Source organism: Culex pipiens, chromosome 2 (assembly GCF_016801865.2).
Source record: "Culex pipiens pallens isolate TS chromosome 2, TS_CPP_V2, whole genome shotgun sequence".
NCBI lineage: Eukaryota > Metazoa > Arthropoda > Insecta > Diptera > Culicidae > Culex > Culex pipiens.
The window spans coordinates 108874593-108899185 of NC_068938.1; the positions used below are offsets into that span (position 1 = coordinate 108874593).

The 24593-nt window shown below is 36.2% G+C and overlaps 1 protein-coding gene across 1 annotated transcript in view; it reads left to right on the forward strand.

Moving 5' to 3' along the window:
* LOC120415693 (arf-GAP domain and FG repeat-containing protein 1) overlaps positions 1 to 24593 on the forward strand; it is a 132782-nt gene continuing 108189 nt past the window's right edge. The window contains exons 1-2 of the mRNA XM_039577288.2: positions 1 to 293; positions 6070 to 6566. Of these exons, the coding sequence (XP_039433222.1) occupies positions 6403 to 6566 (164 nt within the window). The 5' untranslated portion in view covers positions 1 to 293; positions 6070 to 6402. The remainder of the gene's footprint in view (positions 294 to 6069; positions 6567 to 24593) is intronic.

Consider the following 24593-nt stretch of genomic DNA (forward strand, 5'->3'; position numbering starts at 1 on the left):
ATTCGCAGTTGAGTGTTCGTCGCGAGCGGTCGTGTATCGTGTGTGCGTTTTCGTTGTTGTGGCTCTCTAAATTTTTGAATTGTCGCATTGAGCAAGCAAAAAGAGAAGCGAAAAAGTCGCAAAAATTAATTCACACCGATTTTGCAGTGGTTTCGCCGTTTCGGGGCATTCGGGTTTGGAAATTATTCCGTCGTCGTTCGTTCCGAGGGGTCGCGAAAGAAGGGAATTTTTCGAAGAAGGGAAAAACCCGAGCTGGTCTCTTCCGGTCAGCAGAGCGCCCGCCGAAGAAGGAGGTGAGAACCAAGAGGGGGGATAGACAGTGAGAGAGAGGAGGAAGTGGTCACCGTCGGTGTCTTGTCCGCAGTCGTCGTCTGCAGTGGCGTATCGTCCGGGGCGCAAAGGGCGAATAGATGGATAGTTTGTCAAATTCGAATAAATTCATTTGAAACCAGAACAAAGAAAAACTGGAAATAAAATATTATTAAAATAAAATAATAGGATACTTTAAAATAATTGAAAAATATAATGTAATCAAAACGACTATTTTTGATAATATTATTCAAGAAACACCTTAAAGAAGTATAACCGGAAGTAGTTTGCCGTCCCTTCTTTTCGCAGTATTTACATCATCAGCGACATAGTGGCGACATAAAAACAGGAAAACAGGTCGCGAGACCACAAGTGCGTGTAAAGAGTGATAAAAAATAAAAAGTAAAAAATTCTAGTGTTTTGCGGATTTTTTCGGACGTTTCTACCTTTCTTCATTCTCTCTCAAAAAACGACAAGAAGTTGCGAGTTTTGTGTGTTTTTGTGTGTTTCTTTTCCTCTCTCATTTTGGTTCAATTCAATCAAACTCTTCAAAATAAAATAAATAATAAGAAATTCGAATCATTAAAAAATTACCCATATGTAGAGATCGCCGCGCTTTTTCAGTCAAATAAATAAATAATACTCACATAGAGGACGCGTGTATTCTCCTCTCTAATAAATACATAAACGAAACCCACACACACTCACAACGTACGGTCGAAATCGGAACGACCTGCCGCCGAGCGATAGAGGGCGAAAGGTAGAGACCTGCCTGAGACCTTCTCTATTTCGTTATTATTGCTGATGTGTGTGGTGGCTCTTTCATGGCATGCCATGACGATGTGAAAGGAAGTTCACAATTCAGCTGGCCTGGCTTGCTGCGTGCGAGTGTGTGTGTTCGCTTAAGGTTTTGCTGAGAAACGAAACACACTCAAGAAAAACAAAATGTGAAGGAAGAGAAAGCCCCGCGACGGCCGAAACAAACACTGCAAGTGGACACAGTAAGGCATCGATGGTTTGAAGATGATTGTTGTCAAACGAGTGGGATCACACCAACGGGGTTCAATTTGAAAAGTGTCAACTAAATGGTGTCGAACAACTGGGGTCTTACTGTAGCACAGCCGGAGCGGAATAATAATGTTTTAATAAATTAAATTATACTTTGTGTGCTAGTTTTGCCTTGCATTCGAGATTGTTTTTGTTCTAGCAGGCTTTGAGTGTGTGCTTAGCTGCAAAGCAGAAGTAAAGTAAGCCTAGCATATGTTTTCACAGTGGCTTAACCAATTTAAAGCCCTTCCTTCCACCTTTATCGGTTGAACCTTCACCCTTTCGGATGATACCTGATATTATTGAAGGTACAAGCGAAGGACCGACGACCGCAGCAAACACAACGTAGTGAAACACACAGAGAGAATTCTAGAACCACCCGTTCAATGATGGTGGTGCATCGGTATGTGTGCGTTCTGAGCAGCTACACAGAATGTTGAATGAAGCGCAGGGTGGCCAGCGCTGTGGTATGCGCGAAGCGATCAGCTGATTTTGGGTTTTCGGGTGGGGTGGAATTTGGGGAGTTGACATTTACAAATTGTGTTTTTGTGTTTGGTTTTTAAAACTGTTGGATTTTCAAACTGCTGGACAGACTTATCCGGTTATCCGGAATCCTTGTTAAAAATTCTCTTCGGATGATAGAACTATTAGTAAAAATCATATATATTTTATTGTTTCTTGCTTAATTAATTTTAGACCAAAAAGTAAAAAAAAAAAAAATCAAAAATGAACTACAAATCGCGACCACACTTATTTGATTATTTTTTTCCTCTGATACAAATAAAAACTTCATAGTTTTTCAGTTTTTCTGAAGAAAAATTCTAAACATTTTTAAATTTGATTATTTGTAGGGCCTTTTGGAAACTAACCCGAAAAAATGTTATTTTAGATAGTGGCCAGTATGGTGGTGATGGAGTATCGAGAATATTCATTCGGCAATGTACAGAGCGGATCTGTTAATTCGAACGTATTCGAGTTTAAACGCGCTCAAACGTCAAAACCAGTTGTCAAACTAATGATGACATTTCAACCCCATTGTTCGACGGTTTCCGAGCACGTGGTTTCAGGGCAATTATCAACTCGAATTTGACTAATTTGGAGTAGCTTATTTTAAAATTAACGATGAAAATAATAAAATTGATTGAATTGATTGATAATGATTCGAATATTCTATGTTTTTTAAGACCTTCGGATGATTGAACTTTGGATTATAGAAACTTCAGGGTTTTGCCTTCCTCACCTTACTGAGGAAAGGCTATAAAATTACTTGAAAAATGAAATTCTTAATTTGACCTCCTAGAGACACCTTCACGTATACCTATCGACTCAGAATCAAAGTCTGATCAAGTGTCTGTGTGTGGGATGTTGATCAAAAACATTTGCACTGGTTGATCTCGGCACTGGCTGAACCGATTTGGACCGTTTTGGTCTCATTCGATTCGTCTTGAGGTCCCATAAGTCGATATTGAAAATTATAAAGTTCAGGTAAGTATTTCAAAAGTTATTTTTGACCAGTTTTTCGATTTTTATACATCAGAATCACATTCTGAGCAAATGTCTGTGTGTGTGGTGGGATGTTGATCAAAAAAATTTGACCTGATTATCTCGGCACTGGCTGAACCGATTTGTTAAAATATTTGTGAACATTTGTGAAATTTTCCGATCTTTTCGAAAACAATATTTTCAAAATTTTCAAATCAAGACTAACATTTTGAAAGGGCGTAATATTGAATGTTTGGCCTTTTTGAAATGTTAGTCTTGATTTGAAAATTTTGAAAATATTTTTTTCGAAAATTTCACAAATGTTTCACATTTTAACATTGAAAATCGGACCATTAGTTGCTGAGATATCGACATTGAAAAATGGTGGGCTGTTTGGGTGAGATTTAGAAAACATCAATTTTCCTGTTTTTAAACCTTTGCATTGCAATATCTCAGCAACTAAGGGTCGTATCAACAAAGTCCCAAGAAGCAATATATAGAGAATTTTTTTTCAAAAGTGGGCAAACATGTGCACTTATTTAAAACAATGAAAAACAGCGACTATTTTGAAAAAAGTTACATAAAAATGGCTATAACTTGAAATCGGTGCACTTTATCAAAATTTCACTAGAGTACTTTTTGATTGCAAATTCAATTTTACATCGAAAAATTAAGTTAAAAAATTTTTGCGACCAAAATTTCGAATTTTTGAAAAAATCATGACTCGGTCAATGATTTTTTGCACAACCTGGAAATTTCTGAAAAGTTGGCATTTTATGTCCTCTAAAACATTTAAAAAAATTAAAAAAATAAATATAGTGTTTTTTTGCATATCAAGTTTTAGTGATGAAAAGTTAAATAAAAAAATCACCATTTTTTTTTACCGTGTATTATTTTTTTCCAGTGTAGTCCGTATCCATACCTACAACTTTGCAGAAGACACCAAATCGATCAAAAAATTCCTTGAAAAGATACAGTTTTTGGAATTTTCATGCATCATTTTTGTATTGACAGTTTCCAAATTTGTATGGAAAATTATATGGACAAACTAATCAGGCAAAATGGCTTCTTTGGGCATACCGAAGGCACCAAAAATGTTTCAGTCGGATAAAAAAATACAAAAATCAAGGGTTTCCAGAAGCGATAATTACTTGCCAGTCTGCCAATTAATTACTGAAATTACTGGTCCAAAATGATTAATTACATAAATTACTTAATTACTATTCACTACGATAAAAAAAAACATTTAATTTAAATTTAAGTATTCATTTCTACGGTTCTAAACCAAATTATTTATAAATTGCTCATTCGATAGCTCTTTCAAAAATTATGCTGTTTACTTTTTTTTGTACCAATCTAGATATTGTGAATTTCGCGTATAATTTTTATTGAAAATAGCTATATAAACTTTGAGTGATGTTTACTGTATCCTACAGCTAGTTAATTGGTTTGAAATTTGGAATTGTTTAATTTTATTATAAAATTGACATTTATATTTAATCATCCCATTATTTTCAAAAAAAAACTCTAGATATGAACAATAATAATTGTTTCATGGCCAATTTAACCTGTTCATTATCTGATTCGAAATTCCATTATGTTTCAAGTTTCATTCAACCGAACCCTTATCAATCAATTGCAAAAGAAGATTATTTAAGTTGACTTACGTTTTTAAAAGTCGTGTAAAAGCAAGAAATGAATTTTAATAATATTTTCAGTTTATTGGAAGTCGAATGGCATTAAAATATAGAAGTTGTTTGAAAAAAGTCCCCCTGCTTTTTCGAGCCAAACACAAACTTTGATGAATCTTTGCAGCGTCTCTTCTTGAAAATTTTGAAATTCATCAAAATAACGTTAAGTGTGACATTATTTTGCATGTTTTTTTCTCAAGCAAATTAATAAAATCTGTTACTGAAAATACGGATAATGTGGAATGTGACATTTACATTGGATTAAATTTCTGCACTTGAATATTAGTCGATTTTAATTTCACTGAGTTTGATTTTTAACATTGAAACATTTGTCTCAGAAATATTTGGAAAATTTACGGGAAAATATCTTAGCTCTTAATAGAGAGATATTACAGGACTGTCAATTTCTACAGCTGATGAAAAAACATAAAAAAAACATATTTTTTTTATTTTTATTGATTTTTAAATGGCTATCACTTACAAACTTTGTTTTTATCAATGATAATTAAGTACCTTTTGGTTTTAAATATTTGATCCACATAAACTTCAAATAAATTTGACTGCCTATTAGAAGGAAATACATAAAAAAAATATTTCTTGCAAAAAAAACATATTTTTCTAATTACTTAATAAAAATGAATAGATTGCGGATTCACAAAACATTTTTCACTGGGTAATATATCGTGGCCTTTTGTTGTTAATCAGCTTCGATAAACAACACGATGAAAATAAATTTTAAGAGAGTTTTAGGAGAGAACAATGATGAAAAATGCCTTCTACATACAGAATCAGGATTTTTTAATCTTTGTGTTTCACTCTTATTTTTATATATTATATATAAAAAGTAAATAGTTTCGTTGAAGAAGTACAATTTAAAAAAAATCAATTACTTTTATTACTCAAAAATTACTTTAATTACCAATTAATTACTTTAAATTACTCTAATTACCATGAATTACTAAGTAATTAAAGAATTAGCTAATTACCAGCTAAAAATCAAAGTAATTATTAATTACTTGCCAGTCTGAGGCATTGCTGGAAACCCTTGACAAAAATTAAAATTGAAGAAAAAGGACCGATTTCGTAGAGAATTGCTCATTTACGTATGATACATTCGCTAGAAAGATGAAATATTTTATTCAAAGTTATGTTTATTACTGGTACTGCTAAATTTCGAAATTGTTATCTTTCCCATCAAAAACGCATCGAATGTGCTATAGGTTATTTCTAATATCATGTAAACTTTCTAGAAAGAAATAAAAAATACTGTCTTCTTCCCTAACCTTCCCTTTTAACGATTAAAGTTTAAACTGATGGTAAACATTGTTTACATTGGGCGCACGTGCCGAACTGTTTGCCTGAGCGGAAAAGAACCTCAATAGCAGCGAGTTAAACTAGCACACAACTAAAAGTTTACTAGCTTCAACAAGCTGGTTCGTGCATATAAAGAATACTAGTTGAGGAAGTTTCCTTCCTCCCATTTCACCTGAAAAGAGGTTTTTTACAAGTTTGTTCTTTTTTATTATCTCTTCCCTTACAGAGCAATCACGGTGTAATCCCCGGTGTTGAAGTTTCGTGCGCGCCAAAATTTGCAGTGAATGTTTAGCAGCATCGTTTAAACTATAACAAAGCAGCAAACGTGCCAGGCAAAGTATTTGATTGAAAAATCAGCAAGGTGCGTGCAAAATTTGAAGAAAAAAAGAAGCTGGTGCGGCGCAGCAGATTGCATCTTGCGCCGCCAGGTGAAAAAAGAGGGTAAAAGGAAGTGAAGCGAAATAAAAAAAAAATCAGTGAATAACAACCACACACGAGAGCGCGGAAGAGGCGCACAACCGGAAGCAAAATTTACAAGTTACATAAAACGTCGTCGGCCATGGCGGTGGTGCGGAAGAAACAGGATGATAAAATTTTGAAAACGCTCCGCGAGCTGGTCAGCATCGGCGGCAACAAGGAGTGCTTCGACTGCGGCCAGAAGGGGCCCACCTACATCAACATGACGATCGGCTCGTTCGTGTGCACCACCTGTTCCGGGATACTGTGAGTATTGGCTGTTTGCATTATTTAGCCAACATTTTGATTCGAGACCCCCACAGAACGTATCCTTCTGTGTTTAACCCTCTACAACACAACTCCGCGGGTGGGCTTCGATCTAAAATTTTGCCAAAACCATTTTTCTAGTAAAGCGTCTTCTATTTACTATTTTTGAAATTTGTTCGCGTAAATTGTACAAACAGTAAGAATATACTGATAAGCACATCCCACAGCACTACTGCTCGGTTGGCACTTTCCTGTGTCTTACCACTGGTCGTGGCCGGCGTCGGTGTTGACCTTTGAAAATTGCGAAGGGGTGATGATTGGTTCCTACTTTTCATCTGTGGTCCATGGAGCAATTTTGGGGGGATCTGATCAATAACGAAGCAGCATCTACGAGTAGACACCAATGCTATGCTATGCTATGCGATGCTTTGAACTGCATAACGGATATTTTAACCTCCAAAACACGGAAAAAATAAGCCGTTAACGCGGGGAGGCTACGCCTTATCCTGCACAGCTATCAGGTCATTGATCATGTCCGTTCAAGGTCACCCGCGATGGACACGAACGACGAACCAAAGAGAAACAAAAAAGGTTGAGATTTCCAAAAAAGTGTCCACGTGGTTTATGGATGGTCCCAAATGAAGAAAATAACCCTCTGGGTTATGCAGATTCAAAAAGAACGAAAAATGGCAGAATTTTAGCTTTTTTTTAATATAAAGAATATGTTTTTTTTCGGAATCATGAGTACGCCATCAAATTGAGCTTCCAATTTTACATAAAAGTCCTTTTGACACCAAATTTCCAAACCATCACCATTTCGGGCTGCAAATAATTGAAAATCACGTCTTTTTTCGAATGTTCAAAAATGGAAGGGGTCGTACCGCCTCTCCGGACCCGGCGTTGCAAACAATAAAATCCTAAATTTGAACTTAATTTTAGGGAATAATTACGTGCTATTCAAGCTTATGTCCCAAATCCCAAATTAATACATCGAAGATTTTAAGTAAGAATTTCTATGCTGGCAAACTATCAGCTCAAAATGAGCCCAACAAGATTGACAGTCACGATTTGTTTCGCTTGAAACTGGCGCGTCGTGCATTGAGCGCCAGCATGGCCAAATCGATATTACTCCATCCCAGCGGATCCAACTCCTAAAAACGTGACATCGTCTTTAGAGTTTTGCCAACGTGAAAGTTACAGATTGATTTTTTGTTGGTCCTAAACACGAATATTTTGCATATTCATCACGCGGAAGGTTGCACAACGAACTAATCGATTTACAAAGTGGAATGAACGGATATTTTGACAAAATATTTTGTTTTGAAAACAACTTTTTTTCTCTACTGATAAGGAGTATGTCAACCCCCAAACACGTGCCTTTTCTAATCGATAGAGATAAGCGTTTGTGACAGGGGCGAGACACCACGCTCAACCAGCCAAAGAAGAAGGCAAAGAAGTCGACAACAACAATCCGTTGCGAGTTTTATGCAATCTTCAACCCCCATTTGCTCAAAAACCCACGCAAACTTCCATTCATTCAAGCGGCAAACTAAAAACGGCATAAAGGAACTGAACTCAGCTAAGCCACTACCACCAGCAAACACAAACGGCAGTCCGCGAAATGGCAGAGTGAGTGTGTTACATGGCGACCGTTTTATAAATAAACCAAAACAATGAAAATGTAAAGCAGCTCGGCCATAAACTCACTCGCGGATCCTTGCTTCTCTTTCACTCGCACGCCGAGTTTTTGATAGGGTTTCCCAACGAAGACAGCGCGGCACTTCCTCCTAACATGCCGTGGTGGTCGGACCCTCGGAACACGTAAACAAACGAGCTCTGCTAACTGACCAACTGACGATTCCAAAGGGGTCGTCCATAATCGAAGTTATCTCATACTAGCCATGCTACTTCTTTGAAAAAAAAAAATTAAACTGAAAAAACATATACCATTTTTCACAAGTATCGCGTAGCTTATGGATGATCCCCCTAAAAGAGACAAACTTATTTGAAAACAACTGCGACGCTGCAACCGGCCAACCTGGCCGGCACTGTAAAATATGGAAATTTGAGAAAGTTTTTATTCATCGCTGTTTTTTCGTCGTTATTTTGCATATTCGGATCTCTCGTGGAAGGAAATTTCGCTATAGATCGCCGACCATGTGAATTTCAAAGTGCCTTGCAACACGACCGACTTGCGGCGACGACTTGTCAACTTTGAGTCAGAAAGAAAGAAGGAAAGTGACTACTGAAAAGTGAATTTCTTTCGCCACCACCGTTTTTATCGCATCCTCCCACGCGTTTCAGCGTTTAACTGCTTATCGTGTTGTGGCTAGTTCGGTTGGGAATTTCCTCAGTGCATGATGCGGATGCGGAATGGAACCCGCCGCGTTTGTGGCGTGACGAGGCGTTTGTTTCGAGAGACCGACCATCGTGTGAGTGCTGCAGCTTCCGTTTGGGAGAAATTCCTGGGAAGTAACGAAACGTAACACGGGGGTTTTGTATGTTTACTGTGGAAGGTCGAATAGACATGCGAAGGGCTACACGAGAAAATCTTTTTCGCACAAACTTAACCCTCTACAACCCAACCCCGCCTTTTAACGGGCTTCGCTTTTAAAAATCGCCAAAATAGTTGTTTATGCAACAAGTTGCAAAAAGAAGATTTTTTTCAGCACGAGTCGTACATTCATCCAACGAGGTACACCGAGTTGGATAAATACGACGAGTGCTGAAAAAATCAAGTTTTGCAACGATTTGCATACAATTTTTTTTGCAATTCCGAAAAACACCCATGGAGTGAAATTATAAGTCAAATCTGGAGTTTTTTTTTAAAAGGTCCAATAAACCAAATTTCCAGTTTTTGATTTAAGGGTGTTTTTAGAACCGCCTTGAGTCAGGGGTATTGAACACTCCCAAAAACCAAAAAATAAAAATTTGGTTTATTGGTCCTTTTCAAAAAAAAAAAAACTCCAGAAATGTTCATGTATTTTGTCAATCAATCGTTCAAATCAAACAAATGTTGAAAAGTATTACTTTTCGAAACAAATGATGAAATGTTAAACTTTTTAGCATCCATTTCAGTGCTGAAAAGTAGAAATTTTCAGCATTTATTTTGAAAGGTGTTGCTATTCGATTCTGTTATTTTTGGTACAGAAAAGTAGGCCATTTCGTCGTTCAAGAATGACAGGAAAAGTAAATAGTTTCACTATAGAATTGCAAAAATCAATTTTTCAATCAATTTTCTATCTATAAAAAGCATTGGAAAGAAGAACTCTTAGAATTTTACAAAATTTGGAAGTTTTACTTGTTTTATGTGTCTTTGCAAATGTTTAGAAAAATTTCATTTCTTTAAGGGTCTACTTTGGCTGTTTTTACTAACATTTTCTATATTTTAAGTAAAAAGAAGTATGCAGTAATTTTACTAGTACCCCAGAATATTCCTCTACGCATTTTTTTACAACTTAAATGATAATGGTGCCATTTTATAGCAGAAAATTTGAAAAAAAAACAAGCAAAAAATTTAAAAAGTGACTGTAAAAACATAAAAAATAGATGAAATGATAGGAGGTGGTAGAATAGGCCAAATACTACATAAAATCAAACATAAACTAAACAAGATAGGGGAATAGGATCTAATTACAGCGCGCCTCTATTGTTGCCATATCAGCACTTTGACATTCAATTACAGCTCATTAAAGGAGTGTTCAACTGATACCTATCGAGTGATCAATAGCTTAATAAGAAGTGAGCAAGCAAGTTTCTATCAAAAGTTTTGCAATATTAGCTGTTTAAATAGTGAAAATCAGCAAATTGGATGGAGTTACACAGAAAAAAACGTTTCTTAATCCACCATTAGGTGGTTGGTGCCTTCCTCACATTAAAAATTTAATTCAATTCCGAAGTTTGCATTGTTTCTAAATCAAGTTTCAGCACCGAAAAAGACTTAATGAAAATTAGTTTATGAGTAAAAAAAATCTTCTACAGACTTTTCCAGAAAACATGCAGACTATCATTTGAAGCAATGTGGCAACCGGGCGTTTCACATCTGGCGCGACTCTCGCAAGTAAACAAAAAGATTTTTTTGAGGTTATGTAAAAATCACCCTTTTTAGAATCTACAAAAAAACTTTTTCATGACATAACTTTAAAAGTACTTCACTAAACAGAATAAAATTTAATAGGGTCTTAGGGGACCCCAAAACGAACAGAATAAGGCGGATCCGGCCAAAATCGGTTCAGCCAGTTCTGAGAAAATCGTGTGGAAAAAAAATCATGTCTAAACACATCCCCACAGACATTTGTTCAGAATTTGATTCTGAGTCGATAGGTACGTGAAGGTATATCTAGGAGGTTTATTTAAGAAGTTCATTTTTCGAGTGATTTTATAGCCTTTCCTCATTGAGGAAGGCAAAAATTATGGTGATATTCATCAGGAAATGGTGACAGATTTTGTGTCAAAAAAAAAAAAAAGATTAATTTTATCTCAGAAAATGATGAATTTTCATTAGTGCAAAATGAAGACTTGATTGAAAATATTTTTTTAGCAGTTCCGTTGCGAAACTAATTACTTTTCCTGTCATTCTCGCATGATGAAAAGGCCTTCTTTTCTCTGCTAAAAATAAAAAAAAAACCGAAAAGTAATGCTTTTCGATACCAGAGCTGAAAAGTTCTACTTTTCATCACTGATATGAGTGCTGAAAATTTGAACTTTTCAGCTCTTATATCGGAAAGTTATACTTTTCAATATTGTTTTGATTTTATCGGTGAATCGACTAAAACATAGACAAGTGTCATAAAAAACGATTCAAAGGAATTTTTAGAAATTGCCAAAAAAAGTTGTATGGAACTCGTTGAAAAACTTGATTTTTTCAGCGCTCGTCGTATTTATTCAACTTGGTAAACCTCGTTGAAAAAATGTAATTTTTGAAATGTTTTTCTTTTTGCAACTTGTTGCATAAACTTCTTTTTGATTTTGAATTTGATTGCATAATCTACTATTTCGTTGTACCTTGGTATGGGAGAGAATCATGACGACCTGATTTTTAAAGCCAAAAAATCGAAAGAACCGTCTAGGAACCATCCATAAACCACGTGCACACTTTTTCAAAATCTCAGACCCCCCCTCAGACTTGAGACAAGGTTGCCTGGTACTTTAAGACTCGTTTGGAAGGTCTATCGATTACCTTTTAAGCAATTTTTTGGATGGTTGATCTGGACATGGTTTTCCTAAAGATATGTGAGATCCGGCTTCATAATGGTACAAAAAGAGTTCCCAAAATCGTGAACAAGCGTTCATGAAAATGGGAACCACGAACAAAGAGTTCAAATTTCATGGTACGTTTTTCAAAATCGTACCATGGGATTTGAACACTTTGTTCGAGGTTCCCATTTTCATGAACGCTTGTTCACGATTTTGGGAACTCTTTTTTCTCCGTGTGAAATGTCATTTAAAATTTAATTAAAATTGAACAGATCTAATAACGCAAACGCTATTTTGAAAATTATTTTACAATTTTTTTCTCTCCTGTTCAATTTGTTCTCCTTAGTACCGTAAAACGGGGTGACTTTGATAGCCGGGGTGACTTTGATAGGTTTGCGATTTTTCCACAAAATGAAGAGTACAATTAAAATACGTAAGGAATGGTTTAGATACATATTGACCGTGGTAGAAAAGTGTTCAAACTACCTTAAGCAGAACTTTTCATAAAATTTTGGCAAGTTTAAAAAGTTAGTTAACTATAGTTAAGAAAATGTTGATGAAAGTCATTATTTTAAACTTTTCAAAGTGTCATGATTTTCTCAATGAACATGATTATTAATCGGAAAACGGAATGCATTTTCGGATTCTTTTGACAATTTTCCACTAGGAGAAGGTTAAAAAAGTTTGAAAATAATAAATAATATGTGTTTTTAAAACACAATATAAAAAAATCTCCAAATTTATAGGCAATTTCAGTTGAACAAATTTCATGTAAAATGTGAAAATTTGTGATTCGTGCTTTGAATTCAGTATAGAATGCAATATAAATCGATAATTTTATAAACAAAACTAGTTTTAACAAATTTTAGGCAAAATTCCGACTTTTTAACAATTTTACCTTAAATTTATATGTATTTTGCTAAAAAGATTATACACTTAGTTAACTAAATATAAACATTGATTTTTTCTTAAAAACTATATCAGCTTCTTTAGTGAAGGTACATTTAACGTACAAATAAAGTTTGAACATCTTAAATATGATTTTATCAAGAAAAAACTATGACTATCAAAGTCACCCCGGAAGTAAAACTAAGAATTTTTAACGTAACTATTTTTCTAAACATTATTGAAAAAACTATTTTCCGAAATAGTGCATGGACTTTGTGTAGTCTACCCCAGTACATGTTTTAAAAATAATAATCTTGAGAAAACCCGTACCTGTTGGAAAATATTCTAAAAACAAATTGAAATCCTATCAAAGTCACCCCGGTTTACGGTACCAGTAAACTCTCTCCCCCACTTCAAACAAATCAGCTGTTGAAAGGTAGTCCATATATCAGCTCAGGATAACAACTGCACCAATGTAATTGTTAAAACAACCTAATTAATGGAATAAAACGAATTAGAATAAAACGAAAAAATAGAAAATACAATTTTTATTGTATTTTTTAATTTTTATTCAGCTGTTTATTTTTTTTTTCAAAATTCAAAATTGGCTTGTAAAATACGTACTTGAAAATGCAAGCTTTTCAAAGGTTGCTGTCTTCCTCAAACATTTGAGGATAGGTAAAATTTTGAAAAAAGCTTTTGTTGAAAATTAGCTGACTCTGGCTTCTGAAGATTGGGTGGCTCAGACTCCAATTTAAGCTTTTCAGTATTTGCTGACTACGACTCCGACTCCGGATCCTGAAAAAGAACTCATTGTTTTAAAATTATTTTTCCTTCAATGATTATGTATCTTAAACTACCTGCTAATTGATTCCATGCAGTTCAACGTTCGTCAAAAACCACGAACGAGGTGTGGGATGTCCGTTACCTTCTCCAAAAAGGTGACTTACAACCAGATCCGTTGCACCGCGTATATCAGATGACCAGTTGGGTGGCTTTCACACGGATGTCGACCGCAGCCGACCGCAGTGGTGACCATGTCTGGGTGTATCTTTCCTCTCTCCACGTACGGTTTGGTGGCGTTCGTCATGTTTACGTATCATTTACTGAAAGCTTTCCGTGGTATTAAGTATGACGGCCAGATTGGATTTAAGTTGAGGGAGCTGGCTATTGGGTATATTTAATATACATTCCACAGAGTAGAATTGCCCCGCGGGACAAAAGGAAACATGCGGAATGTGCGTACCTTAAGTGGACAACCGCGCCGGAGTACGCGTAAACGGCACTTCGGCGAAGATTATGCTAATTACGAGACCCGTACATCAGTGCATCAACAAAGATTACCCTCGAGCGCGCATATGAAAATGCGAGGGGAAATTGCAGCCTCTCTGTTTAGTATCTGCAAACTGGGCTAATGAGATTGGATGCTGCTCGGTGGATGATGATGATAGTTAGTTGCTCTCTCATAGCGGATTCAACAACCGGTTTAAGAGGTGCATGAATGATTGATTCTAAACGGGACTATTATCCGACTATAGACACAGAGAAGCCATACATGTGCTGCAAGTCAACCTCAATTTCAAACGGAATGATAAAGCTGACACCAACCAGCGTGGAACACACTTCATAAAAGTCGAAACATCAAACATTCGTAAATGAAAGAGCAAAACCCTTGCGGAATCCTTCCCTTTTTTCCGCGCCAGAAATGAATCACGAACCCGTTGCAACCTTAACGACATGACACGATCAAAAGGAATTTACAGCCAAGAATCTAAACAAAAGCTCTCGAGCGTTCGTTCCCAGCAGCAGCACTGTGAGCCCGTTTAAAAGAATACCTCTTGGCTGAAAAATACGCAAAACACAACAACTAAGCGAAAAAAAAGTAAGCACATCCAACCGCCGCCGCCGCTGTCAGCAGAAAACCGGTATTTCAATTCCATTTATGAAATTCCTGGCATCTTTTTTCCGCAGCACCATGACGAATACGACGACGGTTGGTGGAGCAGCTAACTAATACATGTAGAACGTGGAGTCTTACGAGGGGACTTGGGGATGCGTCTGCGAGGTTGGGTCTGCTGACTTGGGGCCGTCCGTTGTTGTTGTAACTGCTGTAAGACAAACTATGCGGCTGGCATCGGGTTTGAGCACTTTTTTTTAATACATTGTATCAAGTGGGGACTTGAAGAGCCAACCTTTTGGGCATTCTTTGGTGGAGTCCGGGAAGGCGATGTTTGAAATGTGCGTTGATTTGATATGAAAGGATATCTCCTCTATTTGCGTCAAAACAAGCTTATGAGAAATTGAATTCCAATGCATGAGAATATTATGAAATCACTAATTACAAAAATGTCATATAGAGCAATTCCAGCTTAAATCAGGAATTTTTCTGGTATTATTGTACCCGACCCTCTCCGATTTCAATGAAACTTTGTAGACATGTTATCCTTGGCCTATATATACAATAGAAATCTGAGAGAATAGCTCAACAATGACCATCCTTTATTCATCGAACCATGATGGCTGAACAGTAGGGTGCCCAGAATATGGGAATTTTTTTCAAAACCTTTCTCCACAAGTTGAATATTGTTCCTTGATCTATTTTAGGACTCTGGGCCAAATATGAGCAAAATTGGCCATCATTTACCCATTGATACTCGGAGGTGAACTTTGAATAGAAAAATCGAAAAAATGTGTGGAAAATCAATTTTTTTACGGTTTGGCCTGTACAGTGCGCTACTTCCATCCAAATATTCCCAAAAGTAAGATTCTTATTTCAATGCTCTACAAATTTGTAGAATATACCAAAGCTATAAAGCTTGATCCAGAAAAATTATTAGCGATTTAAAAAAGTAATTTTTGTATGAAAAAAAAGTTTTCATTTGTTTTAGGCTCGGGTATCAATGGGTTAATCTCATCCAATTTCGCTCAAAACTTACACAGATGCTTAAAATAACCCAAAAAACCGTTTTTCGCTTGTGGAGCAGGGGGTCATTTTTCTGGGCACCCTACTGAATAGTCAAAGGCGCAGATTCGATAAGTCAAAGGTCTTGGGTTTGATTCCTTGTAAAAAATGAAAAATGTTGAAAATTTAGTGAAAATACACCCCTTTTCGGCACACTAAGCTATCCGACCAATAGAGTCACAAGAAAAACACTTAAACAAATTGTTATCACTTTTTTTTATTTAAATGCAAAAAAAAATCAAAAAAAAAAAATGACGAGACAAAATTTTAACCTGGATAGAGCTTTGACAGTTAATTTTCAAACATGATTTAAAAATCAATGTTGAACCATTTGTAAGTATACTGATATGGGCTGATAAAAATATGTTTTATCGTTATTATTAAAAAATAAGCTCGATTTTTAGACCCAATTCTCATTACTTTTGTAGTTTTCCGTTACCAAAACACCATTTTTATAGAAATCAACATTTTTATTACTTTGAAATAGTCAATTGTGTGTAAGCTAAAGTTTATGGACAAAGGGCCAAAACCACCGAAACATAATTTTTCACCCATTTTTGTTATGTTAAAAGTATTGGAAAGAAGAACTCTTAAAGTCTTGTAAAAAAATTGGCTTGGAGCGTTCAAATGTTCATATGCGACTTTCACGATGTTTTTAAAAGTATTTTTTCAGGGGTCAACATTAGCTGTGTTGATATTACTAACATTTCCTATGTTTAAAGTAAAACTGAGTATGTAGTATTTTTTGTAATGCTCTAGACTTACCTCTACATTTTTTACTATTTGAATGATAATGGTATCATTTCATAGCAGAAAATGTGAAAAATAAAGCAAAAAGTGACTGTAAAAACATGAAAAAAACCTGTGACTTTAAAAAAACATGGGAAAACAATTTTCAAATTCAAATTCAAATAATTTTTAATTGATGAACATTCAATAATTTTCGATCTGATTTTCAATTTTAAAACAAATAACCCAGTAAGAAATTTTAATTTTCTTCAAGGGTTTTTTTTATTTCAAAATCAAGCCTAATGATTCTAAAGGGGCAAAATTTGTGTGATTTGAACTGATTTGGACACTTTAGAATCGACCGTTTCGCAAACTAGTACATCTTTAACTTTGGGTGTTGATTTAGCATAATAGCCGAATCTTCATTTATGGGCAAAATTTAGCATCTTGAAAATAAATTAACTCGTGATCTCAAAATTCATTTTTGAAATAGTTTTTGAAAATCGCATTGAACTTTTGGTAATTTAAGGTTACTTCATATCGTTTTTAGAGTCAAATTTGTGTTCAACGACTATCAATATTCAAACCAGTAGAAAAAAGCAAGCAATAGTTCAATGTTGTGTATTTCTGTATTAACTCTCTGTATTGACTCTATTTTAAGAAGTTCTTGATTGCACAAGAATCTGGCCTACCCGCCCCTGAATGCCCCTCCAAAGAATAATTTTTGTTACATCCTAATTCTTATATAAATTTTCGCTTCTACCATTTGGTTCTTTAAATTGCTTAGAAGTATTTTTTCGTTAATTTTTGTGTTCAATTTAAACACAAAATTAACCTGCTCTATTGGCAACTCTTGCCGCGATGACTAACAAAAAGCTGTCCGCGCATGCTACGATGCACAACCACAAGTCATCAATACAGCTGAGGTTGACGCTGCTTACTAGATACACCATACCTTCTATATAAAACTGCGCGATGTCCGCAGCTAATGTCTCGGAGATTACCTTCGCCGCTTCTCCCATACACCTTTAAGCCTGTGTGCCTGTGAGTTGAGCAATTCCTTCAAGTATTGAGTTTACTTGAGCACACTTGAACGTAGCTCAGTGTGTGTGTGTGTGTTTGAGAATGGCACAAAATCATCTGGTCAGCAAACAAGTCATTTTTTGTAAAGTCGGCAAAGTCCAGCTGAGCTCATCTATGCTAGCTGGGGCTGCGCAAGTCGCGCACTGTGCACACACCGAGCCGAGATCTATTTGTGCTTATTTGTTGAATTTTCTGCCCATTTTGAAGTATACGGTAAATAGCGTTGACGGACTCTTCGGCCAGAGGGCTCTTTTTGCGACTTGAACAAATTAGTATAATTCCGTCGTCTCGGCTCGGTCTGAAAAGCAGAGCGTTTGTAGGGTGAGAGATCCCCAAGGTGGCGAACAAACCAAACGAATACGAGCACCAGCAGTCATTAATACTGTGCAGCATGGAACACATCCATTCGTGTCCTTGAGTTATCACTTGGTTGAGTTCGCCCTGTCGGAAACGGCAAACCTTAACCGCTGCTGCTCGCCGGCGTTGGTTTTGAATTTGTAAAATCAACAATGAGGCGTGCATAAATATTGATCTTTTGATGGTTGTTGGATTTAACTAGCGTTTGCAAGTTCACCACAATTAGGCTTCTATTTCGTTCTGCGGCCATTGTAATCGAAAATAAGGGCCTATTTTTGGACGTGTCAAATTCAATTCCCAACCGGAATCACTCTTTACGAGTTAAAATTAGCCGTCATTCATCGTTGAATGAAAGCTCCCTGCCTGATTGAGCCGAGTTGACTGCTGACAGGACATCGGCAACCCAACCTAGGTTTGAATATTTCATTCGCAACTCGGGGGAATATTGTGACGATTTCAATTCCGCTTTGATGCCCACCTGACAAACACATACCTTGGACCTTGCTCTAGGCAATGGTCATGTTTCATGCAGGAGTAGAACTGTAATTACTCCCCGGAGAACTATTTTAAATTAGGACAAACCGTTACGCAATGATCCCCAGCTATCAGGCTATTTATGGCTGCGCATATGTATAGAGAGCGAGAGGTGTGTGCATATTTAGGGCCAAGGTTGAATCGATTTCGGTGCCATAATATGCAGATGAGTGCAGTTGTTGTAGGTAGGTTGGAGGTGCAGAAAAAGGATGAGAACCGAACTTCGTTTCTCTTTCAAGACGAATGTTTTAGCACGTTTTGAAATCCTACGATGTTTAGTTACTCTGAACCTAAACCAATTTGAATTTTATTTGACACAAAAAGGCGTTGGCATGAAGGTTTTTCTATTCCTAAAATATATGCCCGCCGACGTGCCTTTCGAGCTACAATAGTATTGGAAGGACTTTCAGATCTTCATTACAAATTTCCAACACACATACGTGTTGTTGAATCGAATGTCAATCTGCGAACCACTTGAAATTATTTGACAAATTTACATGCCGGCGTGTCGAAATCATCTACTTTTTTGTATGTTTTCGCGGATTTTATCGCATTTTGGTCCTTTCCGTGTGTGTCTTATGAAGATTTGAGATGTTTGTTGAAAATTTTCTGGCGAAGATTTAATTAGTGAGGGATTTCCATCATTATCTATTAGATAATTGCATTCTCCTTTATTCTCTTTCTATCTCTTTCCCACTTTCCCATTCCCCAATACAAATTTACCTAATTCTACCTAAAAATAAATTTATTTGCTAAATTTACACTAACATACTACACCTATGAGATTAGGAGAGTTTGGTACGGTATGTCCACGTATCCTTCCTCTCTTGTAGATTCTGTGAAATGTGGTCCGTTCACAGAATCTGTCTCTACGAATAATTCAATGCATTAGGCCTGGCAGGTTTTAATTTTAATATGCACTCTTGGCTTTTATTTTTTTGGTATTTACCACTTATTACTGGGCAACCAATGGTACAATTCTATTCTATTCATCTGATGAGTCCAAGATGTACTCAGCGATATTCTTCGTCACATCGAATACACCAGCGATTCTCAACCTTCTTCTAGGCTGGTACCCCCTACCGTGTAAATCAAGTAGGCCCGGTACCCCCGTTGAGAATCGCTGAAATACACCATTGTCAATGGTAAGGAACATATGTTTGACGTTTCTCTTGACCAAGCAGTTGAACAATCTTTAAATTGAAAAATAAATGTTAGTAAAAGCAAACTAGGCAAAAAAATGGAGTTTAACAAAGAACACTGTTTGTCGGGCATCCAGGGGCTTGTTCCGGTAAGTGTACTGAGCTCTGATCTAATCCCAAATATGACGTAACAATTGTTACAGTTCTTAAGAACTGGCGCTTTGCATTTTTTTTCCAAAGATTTTTTTTCTTCAAAATGTAAATTTTTGAGGCATTTTCAACATTATGTGTAGGCCAGACTCTTGCGCAAGTTTAGGTATTTTCTGAGTACACTAAATCTCGGTAAAGGCCTTCAAAGTTTGTTTTTTTTCGAAAAAATGTCTCTAGCAAAAAAAAACAATATATAGGCGTTGCACCTCGCGACGCCCGCTATTTGATCATAACGAAATTCTAAAAATCTGGATCTGGTCCATGCAGTGCGGGTTTTCAACGGATTGTAATCGCTGGTGTAGAAAACGAAGCTATTCATGTACCATGTTCCGGTAGTTTTATGTGTCTTTTTTCACTGTGCTTTGAACGGGCTTTAAGTACGGTATGCTGATCGGAAGGAACGCGGTCAAGAAATGTTGCGTGTTCTTTTCGTGACCCCCCCCCCCCCCCCCCAAGAAATGTTGACAGTTCGGTATGAGCGCGATTGACGGTGTGCGCGCTTGAGGTTCTTTCGAAGAAAAAATAAAACAATTAAAAATATTCAAAAGTTAAAAATGTTTATTCAAAAACTTTTAACAACAATTATAAACAAAATTAAGAAATCAATAATTGAACATTTCTTTAAAACAAACAGAAAATTAGAAACTCTTAAATTCTAAAACTAGAAAAACTATAATTAAAAAATTATGTAATTATGCAATAAGGAAATTAAAAAATTATGTAATTATGAAATGAGGAAATAAAAAAATTAGGAAATTAGGAAATCAGGGAATTAGGAATTTTGGAAATTATGATATTAGCCAATTTTTAAATTGGGAGACTAGGAAATTAGGAAGTAAGGAAGTTAGGAAATTAAATTGGGAAATGAAGATATTAGGAAGTGAGGAAGTTTGGAAGTTTAAAAAATGGGAAATTAGGATATCAGGAAGCTAGTAAATTAGGAAGTTAAGAAGTTAGGAAGTTAGGAAATTAGTAAGTTAGGAAATTAGGAAATTAGGAAATTAGGAAATTAGGGAATTAGGAAATTAGGAAATAAGAAAATAAGGATATTCGGAAACTAGGAAATTAGGAAGTCAGGAAATTTGGAAATTATTAAATAAGGCTGGTACAAATTGAGTACAAATGTTTAATTTATTTTCTTGAATTCTTAAATTCTTAAATTCTTCATTCGTTCCGAATTTTAACATTTTTGAGCTATTGAATTTATAAAAACTTTAATATTAAAATTATTATTCAATTCGGCATATCTTTAATTTTTAATTACCAAATTTCAGAATTTTGTTGAAATTTTCTTTATTATTTTTTTATATTGTTATTTGAAATTTCTGAAATGTTTGTTTTTTGATATTTTTGAATTTGTTGTTTGGTTGGATTTCAAAATTTCAGATTATTATTGTATTTTCAGTAAGAACATAGATATTTGTATGATTATTTTCAAGTTTAATTTCACTCTGATTTACTTCATTTTGGTCCCGCGAGTGTGGATCTATCGGACAGCGCAGGGGACTCGTAATACAGAGTACTGGTTGGTATAGCAATAAATAGTTGGTGACACGATGGCCGACATATCTATAAAGACATTGTTTTTACTACATTTCGACCAAAAAACTAAATCTGTCCTTTTAATTTCAATATTCTGCATTTAGAGATTCGGCGGGAATTTTAAATATTATTATATCCAATACAAAATCATTTAAAACGTTTGTAATTATCAGTCGTATCAAAAATGAAAATTACAATTCTTTGATTTTTTTTCATTAAAACATACTACAAACAAGCACCGCGCGAAGAAACGTCAAACGCAATTTTTCCGTTTCTGTTACTTTTCAGCTGCGTACCGCTTAAGAAAAATCTTTTCGTGACCCTACGTTTTTAAATACCTGGGCAAAAAGTAAGTTTGATCCACGAGAACAAAAATTACGAAATTCCATACATTTTTGGCAGGTTGCTCAAACGAAACCATAACAACGTTTTTACCTAGGTATTTAAAAACGTAGGTTTTAAAGAAAACCTAGATGTATGGGTATCAAAAGATCGGAAATTTTATGCCTTTTCCGATGCCACATAGGTTGACTTGAATTCCGGGTTGGTACGAAATTCCAACGAAAAATCTATTCTATCGATACAAAGACCCCCAAAACGGTGTAATACCCACTCCAGAATGTTTAAATAGCAATTTTATGGTAGTATATTGACATTTAGTTAAATTGAAAGTTTGCAAAACTAAGTTTAGATAAGTTTTATATAGAATTTCCAGAGTTATATAAACTTTTATACTAAGTAGTTAGTAAACTTTATATTCAATCCAAGTTATTTTTTTTAATCAGTCAAGGATGCCTATTTGGAGTTGGGAGACTAGATTTATGGTGATTTGTCAACAAATAACATTATTTATGTTAATTTTTCGAAAGGTGTACAATTTTTTTTTTGCACATTTTTTATTTTTGTAAAAGTTATTGTTATATAACTTTTTATAGAAAACATCTTTTCATGAGCTTCTTGTAGCAAAATGTTCGGCATGAGTTTATGAACAAAACGTAGTACTAGGTTTTGTGTCAAACTTTAAATTGTTACATGTTTCATCACAAAATGTGCATAGTGCCCATGGGGTGTAAATACTTTTTTTACATACTGTACAATAACAGGTAATAAGTGCTTGTTTAGAAACAAATTAACAAACTAAATACTAAGAAAAAATTAAAACAGGCTAAATATTTGAACGAATTGTTTTGTAGAGCTTGAAGTGACATACAATCTTTGTTGGAGAGGTGGATGGAACTCCCTACAGCCAATACAAAATGTACCTTCACGATTCGTTGGCAATTATTGGCAAAAACGGTCAAATGTAAGGTGAGGTTGAGCGTCAAACCGTTTGCCCTTTCAGGGTTCACTTTGTGTGCAAGGTATAACTGATGTTCCACAAGCAGGTCCAGCAATCTTTAAACCCGACTGAGTCCGACTTAAGGGATATCGAATTATCCAAACTCTGAGGGGCGCCCAAGGTATTTGCAGCCAGCAGTCTTCGCGCCGCCGCCGCCGCCGTGAAGCCAGACGATATCAATTTACTTTTTCTTTCACCGAGGCGCCGAATTGCGCAAAAAAAATGGAAAGGTGAAAAATAAAAGTTTGCACTCTTGCTTTCGTTATGAATCACACGTGGAACGGAACGGAATCAAAGCTTGGTGGAGCATGGTCGGGGCTGCAATTTTCCGGTTACGGACCACTTGGAAGGAGTGTTGCGCATATTCATATGAGCGGAATTATAAAGGAGAGGTCTATTTTTTTTCCACGATCGCGACGTCGGACGCGTCTATTCGCGCTGCCGCAAGAGAGTCAATGAATGAATGATGATAGTTTGTATCCGCCGGAGGCGTCACATTCAGGACTGACGGACACGAGCGCGAACCAATACACAAAGTTATTTTTATTTTTCTTCTATGTTTTTTGTTGTTGCCTCAAAAGACTCACTTTCTTCGGATAGGCCGAGCCAAGCCAAGCTGCTTTCTGGCGTAATAGGGTTGACTCACTCAGTGGCAGCGTGTGTGTGTGTGTGTATGTGTGCGGATTTTAATTATATGCCTCTATGTGATATCTTATGGTTTGGCGGTTTCGATGAAAGTGAAACGCATTTGCGTGGCTTCGTGAGCTAGCACTATCGTTTATGCGATATCACAAACCGAGCTTTCTGGTTTTACGAACGGTTTTAGCTGGCAGTGTTTGCAAATGGCAAAAGTGCAAGCCTATAGTAGGTTTTTTAGGTAGGGATATATGTGAAGACGCTCATTGAATCAACATACAAAGCATTTAAAAATTAACATAAGTTTTAAATGAGTCACAACGACTAAATTGATATGTTCGAACACTTTCCAAACCAATTTACTGTTCATTTGTTAACGCCTCTCACCCTAGTTGGTCTGAGTTCGATCCCAGTCGGCCCCGTGGCTTTTTCAAGACGAGATTTGTTTGATCACGCCTTCCGTCGCATGGAGAAGTAAATGTTGGTCCCAGCCAAACTTAGAGGTTAGGTCGTTAGCTCAGTCTAGGTGTAGAAGTCGTTTCCTTGGGTAAAAACCTGTTTCGGTTGAGTCGCTGGTCGGAAGATGAACTCACAATCCAAAAGTCGTCAGTTCGAATCGCGGTGGATGGTAGCTTAAGTGTAAAAAAAAGTTTGAATTGCCCACTGATTTAAGCCTTCGGACACCTAGTTTCGAGTAGAAATCTCGCAATATGCCAAGGTAATGCTGTTGAGCGAACATTTTGATTTGATTTTTTCATGATTTGTATTTCATAAACATTCAATAAATAATTGTCCTTATCCACCGCAGCTGAGAATATTCTTCATAAGGGACATGAATGAAAAAGATTGTTCCAAATTGGAGCCCGTATCACACCCGTCCGGGCTTCAAAATTGTTCCACATTTCACGCTGAATTTACCCTTGCACAGAGTCACACCAAGTGGCACGAGGGCAAACGACGATAAATTCTTAAAATTGTCTTCCGAGCAGCAAGCAACGTTCATCCCTCGATGGTGCACCGGGGAGCGCTTCCAAAACGATATGGGAGGGTTGATGCTTTGAACATTAATTTTTTTTACTAATATTTGTTTTTTTTTCTTCTTTTCTAGGTAAGTTCAACTCACGATTCAAACTCCTAGTATTAGTAAGTACGAAATCCTTCAGCAAACGCATCAGGATACCCCACCAAAACCTGCCTCCCCTATAATAATGCTCACACTATCAACCGCCGTGACAAATTTATGTCCTCGGTGCAATGGCGCAGCGAAATATGATATGAGCTTGTCAAATATGGTCCAATTTCCGTTCATTCGGTCGCACGTCGATCACATTTTCCATTCCCGGGATATATTTAATCCGACCTCCCCCCCCCGTTGGGGGTGGTCTCGCACGTGTCATAAAAAATCGTTA